At 43.3% G+C, this 12816-nt stretch overlaps 1 protein-coding gene across 17 annotated transcripts in view; it reads right to left on the bottom strand.

Moving 5' to 3' along the window:
- Positions 1-1210: 1210 nt before the first annotated feature.
- Positions 1211-12816, bottom strand: part of R3HDM1 (R3H domain containing 1) — a 76224-nt gene continuing 64618 nt past the window's right edge. For 10 of the 17 annotated variants that reach the window (XM_050340411.1, XM_050340410.1, XM_050340414.1 and 7 more), the window contains 7 exons: positions 12574-12677; positions 11811-11978; positions 8719-8888; positions 8367-8517; positions 7065-7144; positions 6225-6309; positions 1211-5248 (listed from right to left, as the gene is read on the bottom strand). In XM_050340411.1, the coding sequence (XP_050196368.1) occupies positions 4905-5248; positions 6225-6309; positions 7065-7144; positions 8367-8517; positions 8719-8888; positions 11811-11978; positions 12574-12677 (1102 nt within the window). In that variant the 3' untranslated portion in view covers positions 1211-4904. The remainder of the gene's footprint in view (positions 5249-6224; positions 6310-7064; positions 7145-8366; positions 8518-8718; positions 8889-11810; positions 11979-12573; positions 12678-12816) is intronic. The other 7 variants (XM_050340418.1, XM_050340421.1, XR_007632101.1 and 4 more) reach the window with 6 other exon arrangements.

Genomic DNA, 12816 nt, shown 5'->3' with positions numbered 1-12816 from the left:
CTGAAACACCATTAGGGCTGTGACTGTGTAACTGGGCAACTTGCTGAGGCAGACAGTGTCCAACATTGGAAGGCCAAAAACACAGTGTCTCAGCCTGGAAAGCCTTTCACTGTTGTACTCTGTGTAACCTGGAGCTTAACTAGAGAAGTCACTGGGTAACAACAACTAGAAAAACCCTACAAACCAACAGTGAAAAAGATGTGAGTCAGTGTTGGCAACAGTATACAAAAGCTGTTTCACCTCTCTCAAGATGCAGCATGTGGAAAATGTGTCACAGCAATCCTGCTCACTGGGTAAGCCCTGCACACACACCTTGTGCTTCTGCCAGGTTTTTAAAGGAGTAACCATCAGAACGTGGTTCTGAGGGAGTTTTCAGTATCATTTTGTATTTTTAAATATTTTCTTTCTTCATGGTACAAAACATTTGAGGGCGATGCCAGAGCTTGGATGATATTAAGCTAAACATTTTTGGGGGGAATGAGCAAAGAGACATCTCTGTTACGCTTGTGCATGGAGAGCAGGAGTAAGGCTGTAAGGTGTGTTGGTATCTTAAACTCTGTGAGGAATCTGGATGTGTTGCACTAATTCTCCTGGCTTTTCCAACAGCTGCACTTTGCATTTACTGCATCTCCTTTGAAATCCTAAGTTGGAAGCCAAGTGCCACGGGAAGGGTGAGTGGAGGGTTGAGCACTGAATGTTTGGGGAATTCTCTTGCAAACATGATTTTCAAAATTTCTGCCATCACTTGAAACAAGGAAGAAATTCTGCTTAAACGTGAAAGAAGGGCTTACCAATGACTGGAGAGGTAACTTTTGTGAAGGTGTGCAATCTTTTACGTGCTCAGGAACCATTTATATTACACTCTCAGACAATTACAGTTTTAAAAATATAACTCTAACTGTAGAGTCACTGATTGCTGCTGTTGGATGTGCCTTTGCTGCTGTAATTAATCTGAGAGCCCTTCCTGCCAGTGTCCTGGAAAACAGCAGAGGTCTGCAATTTGTAGGCCTAGGAAAAGGAATGGGTAAGAAGTAGAAAGTTTTATTGAGAACTCAGAAAAAATAAGTTGCAGCATTACCTGGGATTCAGTTCCTGGGGGGGGTGTCTGTGTGTTTTCAGCCATTGGTATGGGATACAGTACAATGCAAGACAGTCATTTGCATTCCAGGAGAGTAATTTTTTCTCCCCCAAACAGCACAGATCCACTTGGTTTAAGAAGGAAATGTTTTTATTAGTGAACTCCTGTTTTCAGTTGTCCTGCTGCTTCACCCTGAATCAATGGTTCATTAACAAATCAAAGTATCAGTTCAGGCCAAGTGAGAAGGCAACAAATTTGAGTAGCCATGGAGTCAGGGTCTGATGTATTTCCCAGGCTGTGTAAATCCATGTGGTAACTATCAGAGCACTTATCTGACATCAGCTTCTCTTCCCAAGTGCAGACACAACCTTCATGAAGACTGAGCTGTAGAAATGTTGAAGGGATGGAAATGAGTCCTTTCATAGTTAGAAATGTATAAAAATTGCAGCCACAATGATTTTTCATGACCTGTAACAGAAAAGTGTTTTGGTCAGTTTTCTCCAAAGCTTCATCTTAGCATTCTTTGCCTCAGGGCTCAATACAGGAACTCTAAGCCTGCACCAATTTCTATGGAAAAAATATATCGTGGAGCTAAAGAATCATTTAGAAAAGAAACTAGTTGTAATTTTGACTCCCTTTTGGTTGCTGTGAGGAGATTCAGGCGTGATATCATCATCTACCCAAATCCAGCATCAGGTCCATGTGCTCTGAGGAGCCTGCAGAGCATGGGACTTACATTTATTTTCTTAATTTTGAATTATCTTTTTGGCTGTAACAGCACAAATGACACGGGATGTTCACAGTCCAGGGATGCATTTTACAATATCACAGTGTTAATTAAAAATTAAAATCAAGAAACAGTAGCCTTTGGTGGATGAGGTAAAAGCTGTATTTGTTGATCTTTTCTGCTTATGCAAGTGCTTTCCCTTAGATTTAAAAGTTATAACATGTTCCCAGTAAAATAAAACACATTGTATTGCTGCAATACAAGTCCCCACTTCATTCCTTTTGCCACTATTTGATGTTAATGACAGGCAGTTCAAATACACCACAGCACCAGAGGAGTTGTTGGGAACACTCGGGAATGTTTTACATATGGCAAATTCATGCCATAAAAGTTCATTTATTTGCTTTCTAGACCATAATCCAAACCTGTGGAACAAATGCAGTTCCAGGGGTTTTGCACATAGTCCTGACCGAGGGACCAGGAAGGTACAAACATCCTGTTCACTTGAGACAGCAGGAAACAGCACAAAATCAGGAATAAACAACACTGGAAAGCGGGAATACGTGAATTCTGTGCCCCCCGTAGACAGCAGAAGCCTCTGACACTTCTGTTAATGATACCTGTGTGGTTTGTAGAGCACAGCCAGATCAGCCCCAAAAAAGTCACTGTCCCTGTGTGACACAGAGGAAAACACCCTCAGAAAGGGTGAGCAGCTCGTAGGAATGGAAAGGATCACATTCTGGATTAGAGCACAACTGGTTTACGAAATGTTCCAACTTTTTCTTCTAGGGCAATTTGCACTCAAGTTTACCACTTACTTGATAAAAATTAAATATTTCCTGGGCCTTGTTCCCAATCAGTGCATCCCTCCCACTGCTGGGATTACATTCTCCATGCTTCCCTCGCCTTACCTTTTCTTCTCTGGCTGTTATGGGCAAAGTTTATGCAATGAAGCAAGTCATGCAGCACTCAGCAACAGTTCCATTTGGTGCAAGGTTTAGTTCTTGGGCTGTTTCCTTCTCCACCTAGGAAAAATCTTGTGGAATGTGCTAACTATGTGAGGAGCTGCCCTGCTGGGCTGGGACACCTGTCACTGCACACCTGTCACCTGTGGGCTACTTTTACAGGATTAAAACATCATCTGGAACTGGCGCTGGCAATCAGCAAGAGGGAGCTCCAGAACGTGGGCATGTTCCTCTGTTGTTCAGAGCAGGGGAACTGCATAAGCTGGGGCTCTTCCATCCTTGGCTCTGGGAGCAGTGAACTCCAGCAGTCCTGCAGGAACAACACACACATCCCTCAGCAGGCAGGAACTCTCATGCCAAGTGCCATCCTTTTAGGAGAGCAGCCAGGGCTGGAAGCTCAACATTCCCCCTCTGTTTCAGAGGAGGATCTGAGTTGAGTTACCTTCAGTCACGTCAGTACCTGTTGTTACAGCATTTTCCACAATCAAGTCTCATAACCCAGTTTGTGAGGCTGCATCATGCCCAGACAGCTCAGGTATCTCATCTTTCCTCCAGGTACTTCACCTGAAGGACTCAGGAGTTGAACATGCAGAGGACTGTCCTTGTCACTTCACGATTGCTTGGTCGCTCAGGGATAGGATTTTTTTGTATAAAAGATGAAAATTATTGCACCTTAATTCTTTACCTTTGCTCTGTGAAATGTTTTTAAACACAACGTTTATCTTGAGTTCCCACTTTCAGAAGTTACAAATGCACCTTTTACAAAGCAAGAGCCTTAAGAAATGAACAAGTAGTTACAGCAGCAAACCAGTGCCTGAGCTAAAAAATAAAACCAGGAGCAGTCCCTTAGGGCATCTGAATAATTTCTCTTTTTTACTTACATAGGGAAACATTTAAAAATGATGGAGGGCAGGATAACATAGACTCAAGAGGAGGAACAGCAACAGGGGTTCTTTAAAAGATTCTAGTATTTTAAAGTCCTTTTCTCACATTTGAAGGGGTCCCAAGTATTGATGTGAGTTCATCCAGGTCTCAGAAGGCTCCCAGAAGTTTAAACAAGTGCACTGGGAAGGTTTGTGTTTGTAAACATTTATTCTCTTGAACTGAAAAAGGCTTGCATCAGCACACATTGTACAGACTTGCAAATTACACAGATTGAAAAAAGGTTTGTTTCATTTATGTGCAATGAATCTTTCATGTCCAGTGAGCATCTGCAAATGATGAAAACTTAAACCATTAAAAAGGTTTCCAGCACTTATCAAACACAATTATCTTAGCGTGAAAAGGAAGAGAGAGAGAGAGCCATACTGGTGGGGACACAATTAAAGTGCAAACATTTTGTCACTTGTGAAGATACATTTTAGTTTCTTCACACTTTTGCTAAAAAGAAATATTAAAATGTGATTCAGTGAACATTCTTTAGAACCCATTCATATTCCCCTTTAAATGATTATTAAAACTTGCTGGATCAGAAGCAAATCCTTCAAGGGTACAACATTGTAATTTCTTTTGACATTGTTTGAGTGAGTTGCAAAGGAAAATGACACCTAAGGAGTTAGTTACTGAGAGGGTATTTTTTTTTCCTTAAAAAAAACCCAAAGAAAAAGAAAAAGGAAACCACAAGGGACGAAGAACAGGTTAACTTGAAGATTTGGGGTAGTTTGCTAGAAAATGAATGTAATTCCTTGAAAATGGTTCTCTTTTCCCCTCCACCAATCCTCAGGTTCCTGCCTTGGAATGGACAGCTGTGTGCTGGCTGTGAAAAGGGATTATAAAATACAAATCTGCATATGGATTTTTATGAACATCTGCTGTACAATAGAACTTTGGATCTGATACAAGATTTCAAAAATATAAAACAAAACTACTATAAAAGTAGGGGGCATTTCCACAGCATTCCTCATGGAAAGCTGCCTGTCGCCAAGATGATTCCTTGCTATTGTCCGGGATTAACTCTGGAACTTTTCTTCTTCATCTTGCTGCATTCACCAGGAATTCATTCTTCAGCGGCAGATGTCGTGAGACGAGACATCCCAGGAGTCTCCGTGCAGGGAACAGAGACCCCGTGACATCGACCCAACGCAGGGCGGGGGAACACGGAAGCAGGAACGGCCGAGTGTCCGCGGTGGAACTGCTACTGAGAGCTGGCCCTCTCCAGGCCGTGCAGCTCGTGGTGCTTCTTGCTGCTCCTCAGCCTGAACTTGCCCACTGAGGTACCGCTCTGCCTCTTCAGCGCGCTCTGCGCCGCCGCCGCGCTGGGGAAGGCGGCCAGGACGGTGTAGGTGGAGGCCAAGTCACTGGGCTTGCCCGGCTCGTCCCCGGCCGAGCGGCGCTGCTGGGGCTGCGAGCGCGGGCACTGCGCGTCCCGCACCCACCGGATCTGCGCCCCCGCCTTCAGCAGGTCCCCAAAGAGCTTCTCGGCCTCCAGCCGCGTGATGCCCTCCGGCAGCTCAGTAATTTCGAGCACTTTCCCCGCAGCTGAAAGGAGAAAAGCAGACGGATCTGAGCTGGGGGTTGTGCTCAATGAGACAACGCGCACGACGGGAAATGAGTGATTTTGTGCTTGTATCTCCACTTGGCCGATACCAAATGCACAGGCTTCCCATTCCTGGTATTCCAGAGAGCCTTTTGCTTTCACACTTAGCACTGCTCACAAAGGCAAGCGTACAAACAGAAGCTGAGAATACAGAGAAGGCCCTCAGAACAGAGAGGGAAGATAATAAAATCATCACCACTCACTTTACAGCAGGTTTCAGAACTCACTAGAGCATCCCACTGGCTTTGCCTGGTAACCCTCCACACATCACCATGCTAAAAAAACTAGTCTGTCTTCTCTCAAAAAAACCCTCTCCAGTAAATTGCAAAGACTGTAACAGAGAAATCATTTTTTTCTAACACAGAGTTGATGGGAGGTAACACCTGCAGCAAAAATTGTTTGCAGTAAAGGTATGAAGGTGCTGCCAGGTTTTATTTGGATGTGTCTTTACCACCTCCAAGGAGTTAATCTGTAGATCTCCTACCATGTCCCCCAAATCCATGGGATCATTTATATTAAGAGGGGGAAAATTAAAAAAGAAAAAGCACAAATAATTTGTGGTTTACTTCTGATTTCACTTCTTTTGCCAGTAAAAGGAAGCAGGAGTACCTATAATTAATATTTAATGTAACAATACAATAGAATTTACATTCAGTAAACTGACAAACTTACTTTTCCTTTTCGCACTCCCCAAACCTGAACTTCTCTGGTATTTTCTTCAGCCTTCAAAACCACACTTTTCTCATTTAATCTCGCTCTTCCCCTCTCTCCAACTCATGTTTTCCTCTCCATCCTTATGTCTCCAGTGTTTGCCATGTCCATTTGTGCCCAATATCTCTCTCCTGTGCTTTTCTTATACCGTCCCAAGGCACAAGAATTCCCCTCCCCACAGTTCATTTTCCCACAGCCGTTCTGTACCTGGTTCTCCTGCCCCAAGGTCTGTTGAAGCAGCCTTCTTTGCTGGTTTCTTTCCCCTGTTCCCATGTCTGTTCCCAGGCTGACACTGGAAAGATTGACACAAACCATGGACTTTAGTGACAATGCATTGGTATCTTAAAATGCCTACTCAGCTCAGGGATGTCTAGAAAATGACCTGCACTACCATGGTAAGGAAAAGATTTCCATGTCCAATTTCAGTTTTGTAATCCTACAGTTGGGCACATTCAGTCCTTGGCTTCAGGAGAAAGGGATGGGATAAAAAAATCCCCTTAAATCTTCTGGGAAGAAGAACCCCTGCCCCAGCCACCACATCCTGAGCTGGCATTGGGTACAACTGAGCAAGGCAGAGGCAGGGGGGCTGTGTCCCTAAAATTAAATACATGGCAAGACTTAACTTTGCTAACACTGATATTTTGGGTTGGTTCTTCTTACAGGAAACAAACCCACTCTTTGTTTAGAAGTGCCCACGTGTATTTTTTTATTGAAGTTTAAATTGTTATTTGAATAAAAGAAAATCCTTTTAGCCAAGGGTCCTTTAGATTTTTGGAATTAGCCAGTGAATTGCTTAACATCAAAAAAATCATAATTTACACTGTGGCTAAAAGCCAAATTGCAGACAAATGTTTCTCACTTTTTTTTTAAATACAACAAACAAGAACAATGGGAAGTATTGACACAGAATAAAAAGTGCTTGGAAAGCAAGCACCTTCCCCTCAGTTGCTTTGCTAGTGCAATAACACATTCCCCTGTTCAGGGTGGTTATAATGACTGTCCTAAATTGCTTTTTCATTGTTGGCAGGAGATTGTTCTCTTTAATACCTGTTGGCTTGTTACTTGTCCTCGTAATAAAGATGGATTGTATTGCAGGGGTTGGCCAAGCAATGGGTATCTGGCATCTCCTTAAAGAGAAAGGTAATTAGAAGGGTTTTTCTGTTATATATGAAATCTCCCTCCAAGCTCCTCTTCCGATGTTTGTGTTCCACAGAAGGGAGAGCAGCGTGACTGTGCCCAGAGCTGTGTCTGCTGGGCTCACAAACCAGGGGCACTCACACACCAGCCCCAAGATGACAAGGTACAAGCTCTCCAGTACGTAAGGATTACACTGAAAGTTTTGCTTCATTGCAGTCTTATCTAAGTCCTCTCATCTCAAAATGAGCTTAGTAAGTCCAAAGCTCCCCTCAGCATGCTAATTTAGTCATTTTTGTGCTTATCTCCCTGATTAGAGCCAAGTACATCTTCACATTGCTATCTGTTGCAAGGATCCACAAAGACAGTGCACTAGGAGTTTTTAGTAATCCCAGCAGATTAAGGAGCTGAGAGGTGTGCTTGGAACAGGCCTCCTGGAATTTCTACAACATCTGAATACAAAGCAATCACATTAAAGATTATGCAGCAGGTAAGACAAAGACAGACAAGAAAACAAGGGTTTCTTTATCAGTGAGGAAGACATACAGAATTTTCTCCAAGTTTTGTTTTAAAGTAAATCTTTGGGTAAAACAGACCCATTAATTTTGAGTTTGGGAATTTTTTGCTCACGACAAAGGGTGTTTTAATAATTTGTTTTTTAAACATTACCAACTATCCCATCTCAGTGAAAACTCCGTGTTTTCTGTTTTTCTGTTAACATGGCAGCAGAGGACTGAAGTTCCTCTACAAGGAATTGTTTCTGTCTTTGGGTGGGTACTGTCTGAAATACTAATACTGAAGCAGCAAGAGCAGTGGGGGCTCTGGAGGCTCTGATCCCATCCTGTTGTTCCACAGGAAAATAAAAAAAGAATGAATGCTTGCTTAGGCAGTGGTTTGATCTCAGCTCGTGATTTACAGTTAAAACTTGAAGCCAAATTCTAGCAAACATTTTATTAACATTTTCAGTGCTGAAGTGGGGAATTTCACAATATGTGAAAGCCAGTGTGCTACAGAAGCTACAGAAGCTCTGCCACTAACAGGGAGATCAAAAGCCTTTGAGAAGGTGGAGACAGTGTCACTGAAGTTGTCCATGATGCCTGAGTGAATAATTTTGGCAACCCTGCTTCAACAGCAATATACTGAAGGGAGCAGAACTTGTACTTTAACACATTCAGATAGAAAACACACACATATCGTGGTTAACTGAAAATGTACCTTGTGCAGGGACAAAAGGTCTAGAAAACTGGGACACAATAGAAAGAGGTGTTAAGGTGGGACGGATGTTCTTCATGTTGGACAGCTGAGCTGGTGCTGGTGACTGCGCCGGTGAGGTGACAGGACTGCCTAGTTGAGGACTGTGCTGCAACTGGAACAAACAACACGTTAGTGGTCTAAAAAGTACCTACTTCAACAAGCCAAACAGCACCCACAGCCTTCAAAGGCTGAAGTTAAAATAGATGTATGTTATTATTATTAAATATATGCTGAGCAATTTGAATTCTCCAAAAAGAACTTTTGCAGAGCCATGCAGAGGAGGGGTTTAGGCAGATGAGGCCCCAGCTCCCACCTGAGCAGCACCGTCTAAAGTGCTGAGTTCCGTGGCCTTGTGCCCCCGGGGGTGGTCACAGTAGTACTTGCTGTGCTTCCTCTGCGGAGGGGACGGGTTCCGGGGCTGGGCATTGCTGGGGATGTTGAGCTGCATCATCACCACCCCCCCGCCTGGAGGGGGCGCTACCGCTGCAAGACACGGAGCCAGAGGGTACAGTTACTCATCACACGGCCCACGGCAGGCAGGGATTCACACAACAGGGAAACGACATCAGGAATGTTTGGCTAAGTAAGCTGCTCAGTCCCAGAAAACTAGAGCGGTATCTTCTGTGCAGTTACAGTTCCACTATCAGATACATCTGCAACAGTAACTTAGAGAGGGCCTCCCAGAACTAGAAGAGAGAGTGGAGCCACAATCTCATTGCAGAGAACATTTTAGAAAGCAATCACTCTATTCAATAGTAGTTGGAAGTACTCAACGTTCACTGCGGTTTCTGTCAGAGCAATGTGTTGCAGGATGTGATGGGAAGCAAAACCAATTTAAAATGAGAAGTTTCCTGGTTAGTTTCATGATGCACAGACTCCAAATGGCATCTATCAGAAAGATCTGGGATCAGCCTTTAGTCTGGGCTCTAGGCAAGCTTACCCTCCCTGACAAGTTCTCTATAGGATCGCTGCTCCTGGGCAGATGCTGCAGGTGGATCCCACATCCTGCACCACTCGGGTACCGTGGCAGCTACAGCAGTGGCAGTCAGGGGAGAACACCTGAACATCCAGCACTGTTCCATGAGCTTTCCCACCAGGAACTGTGACAAAAGCCTGCCCAACACAAAAACCATCTTCCCTCTCTGGCCTGGCTGTGCCCCAGGTAACTTAGAGAATGTCCTTTTTACTTGGAAATGGTTGTTTGCAGTTTCCTTCTCTGCTCTCCCCACTGTTCTCAGCATTTCTCAGAAATCATGGTTAAAACACAGGGTTAAACTATCATTTAATCACCATCTTTAAAGCAGGAGTCTGCAATCTTCTCAGTGTAACACCTGTGTCACCTCATCAGTTAGAACAGCCAGATGATAAAATGCATTCAGCTGGCAATTTTTAAAATGGCCTATTGTTTTCACTACCCCTGGGCTCACAGAAACAAACCTCTTCAAAAACCAAACTAAAACAATGTAGAATAATGAACTCAACATTAAAACTGCATCAGCCTTTGTAAATTGTATTCAGAAATATTTATTACATTGGTAAATGAACTATCAGTGTTTTCACATCTATCCTTTCTTTTTAAAGGCCAGAAGTTCTACCCACATGTTACAGATTGCAATGGAAGCACCAGATACTTGGGCACCTTTAGCAGAGGATATAAATTTGGGAGTCCCTGCAGGAGCCACATTGTGAGTATTTCTGTTTTGTTGCACAGCAGAATAAAATACAGCTCTGTTTGTGACTGCTACAGAATCAGAATAATATGTAACAACACTTTCCAAGTGGCAAAGCCACAGACTTACGTAAACCTGAGATGTACCAAACACCTCTATACACACTACATTTAACACACCAAAATGGGGCTCATTTTAATATTCTATGCATATATTTATAAAGACTATAAATGATAGTTATTTCCATCTTACTGGTTTATAGCACAGTATTTTATTCTGCAGAACTCCAGCACACTCTTTTGATTCTGTTCTGTGAGAATGGAACCCCCAACAAAAACGCTCCTGTCTTTTGAAACCACCTACAGCACCATTTCTAAAAATGTGCCACAGTCTGAAATGCAATTTCAATGGCAAAGAAAAACTTTATGCATCCAGAAAATCTTCTTTCTACTGCTTCTAGTTCCACAGCCTTTCAGTAAGTGGAAATAAATGGAATTCTTTTCCTAAACAGGCATCGTGACAACGTGAAGTGTCACACCACAGATAAGTCAGTTTGTAGACACTTTATCACCTGTCAAATCCCATGGGAAGGGAAACCCAGAAGGAATCCTTCAAAGCCTTCCCAGATTTACAGCCTGGCCCTCTGTAACACAGCTCTGCTCCTTGCCTGTACCTCCCCAGTGTCCCTCCCTCAGTGGCCTGGATTCAGCCCCTCAGTGTCACCGAAAAGCACGTTTTTCTTTATTCTCAGAGTTTGTTCTCCCTCCCCCATACAGGGCTTCCCCTTTCCTCAAACTTCTTTAAGTCCCAGTTTAACAGGTCTGAACCAGGCCATCCAAACTGCACAAAACCTGCACTTCCAGGAGATCAGGAGGGCAGAAAAACCCAAACTAGTGCAAGGCCCACTTTGGATATCCTGAAATGACAACATTCCTGAATTAAAGCCAAACAAACTGGAAGCGAAATGGAAACAAACCCAAAGCTGCCCATGAACTATAATACACTGCAATCCAGCTATCTTGCCACTTAACTGCATGTTATCTATTTACTCATAAACAGGTTCTAAAAATATCTTCAAAGATAACGTTCTGTAGCAGAATCTGGGTCACTGACCTAGGGTGGTTCCATCTACTGCTTGCTTGCAAAATACTGACATAGCACTATTTGGGATTATCCCTTTTCTACCAGGCCAGTAACGTATCAAATTCCCTCCTGGCAAGATAAAGACACTGTGCTCACAGGATTGTTCTAGAATCTCTTGTCTGGAGGCTCAGACCAACCCTAGTGCTCTTACCTTCCTGACCAGTCCATCAGCGTTATCCTTGGAACGTCAGAGTTTTAAGTGTTTGGATGTTAACATTTCTAAAGGTTTCATGGATTGACAGGTTCTATGTCACCAGTGTTTTCAAACACATTGAGGCTGTTACTTACACCCCTTCTAAAAATCCCCCACGTGTTTGTAGATCCAAACCTTCTGAACCTGTTTTAAGTGCTTTGCTAAGTGACCTTTACCTGCTGAAGGCCTCTCCAGGCCAGCTATTGCTTCACTTTAGTTCCAAGCTGTCATTTTAGGAGTTAAAATAATAGCAATTCAGATGAAGAATTACAAAAGAACTTCGGAGCTGGCCCTGGAGTTGCAGTTGTTGCAGCAGTTCTAGCAGTTAGCCATGAAATCTGAGCATTAACAGCAGGTTCTAGACAGAGTGGCTTAGATGAAAATCCCAATAAAAGATACCTTTTTTTGGCTGCATGATGGACAGAGCAGTGGGTGAGCTTTTACATGATGAGGGTGGAGACACTATGCTGTAGTGCACAAGGGAAGCAGCCTGTTGTGGCTTTGACTTGGATGAAGGTGGCAATAATGTAGGAGGTGATGGCTTCTGACTTGAGTGGTTGCTATAAACTATGGAAGTAAAAGCAGTAAATAAGGCTACCATAAAAACACAACACCCCACACAGCTTCCAAGTACTTTTAGCTTTTCAGCAGGTCAAAAAGCAACCTCTCCTCTATCCAAACCCAGAACACAGTTTGCAAACTCTCCTCAGGACCTCTTAAGAAAATCACCACTCCTGCTCTGTTAGTGAGATCTAGAACGTGCTCGAGTTGAAGAGCTGAGTAACTGCACTGCTGCCAAAGTGCACCTTGCTCCTTCTGTCAAATGCAAACCCAAACCTCAACATTCTCAGACCCATCTGGCTATTGAGGAAAGGATGAAAGTCATTCTGCTGACATGCAGCTCCCAGGTCTGTCCCAGCTCACAAGTGGCCATACAAGGCAGTGTAATGTGCCTTGAGGGATTTCAATCATAAACAAATTGAGATGTCAAATCAACCTGCCTCAGGTTAAAAACGGAACATAAATAAATAAATTCAGATATGGAGCAAAGGAGAAAAGAGAATACAGCAGTTAATTGTAAATCAAACCCTAAATGGCAAATATCCAATCACACAGCACAGTAATAACAATAAAGAATCGTTTTAAGCTTTATTCCCCCAACCTGCACACTGCTGTCCTTGGAGCTGCTGGGAGTTGCAGGGTGATGTTGTTCTAGGAAACTGCATCTGCTCCGATCCAGGAGGCTGCAAATATCCTACTGATGAACTGTAACAATAAAAACAGAACATGACTAACAGGCATTTGTGCCCCACTCATTGATTTCATCACGACTGCTGCATCTGCTGTCTCCATGTTCTGCAAGTCACCGAGATGCGGTCATTTGGAATCAATATTCCCACCCACC

Source organism: Myiozetetes cayanensis, unplaced genomic scaffold (genome assembly GCF_022539395.1).
Source record: "Myiozetetes cayanensis isolate MyiCay16 unplaced genomic scaffold, myiCay2020 scf9, whole genome shotgun sequence".
Lineage (NCBI taxonomy): Eukaryota > Metazoa > Chordata > Aves > Passeriformes > Tyrannidae > Myiozetetes > Myiozetetes cayanensis.
The sequence above is the reverse complement of the archived record's forward strand: the minus strand, read 5'-3'. Positions and strand labels throughout refer to the sequence as shown.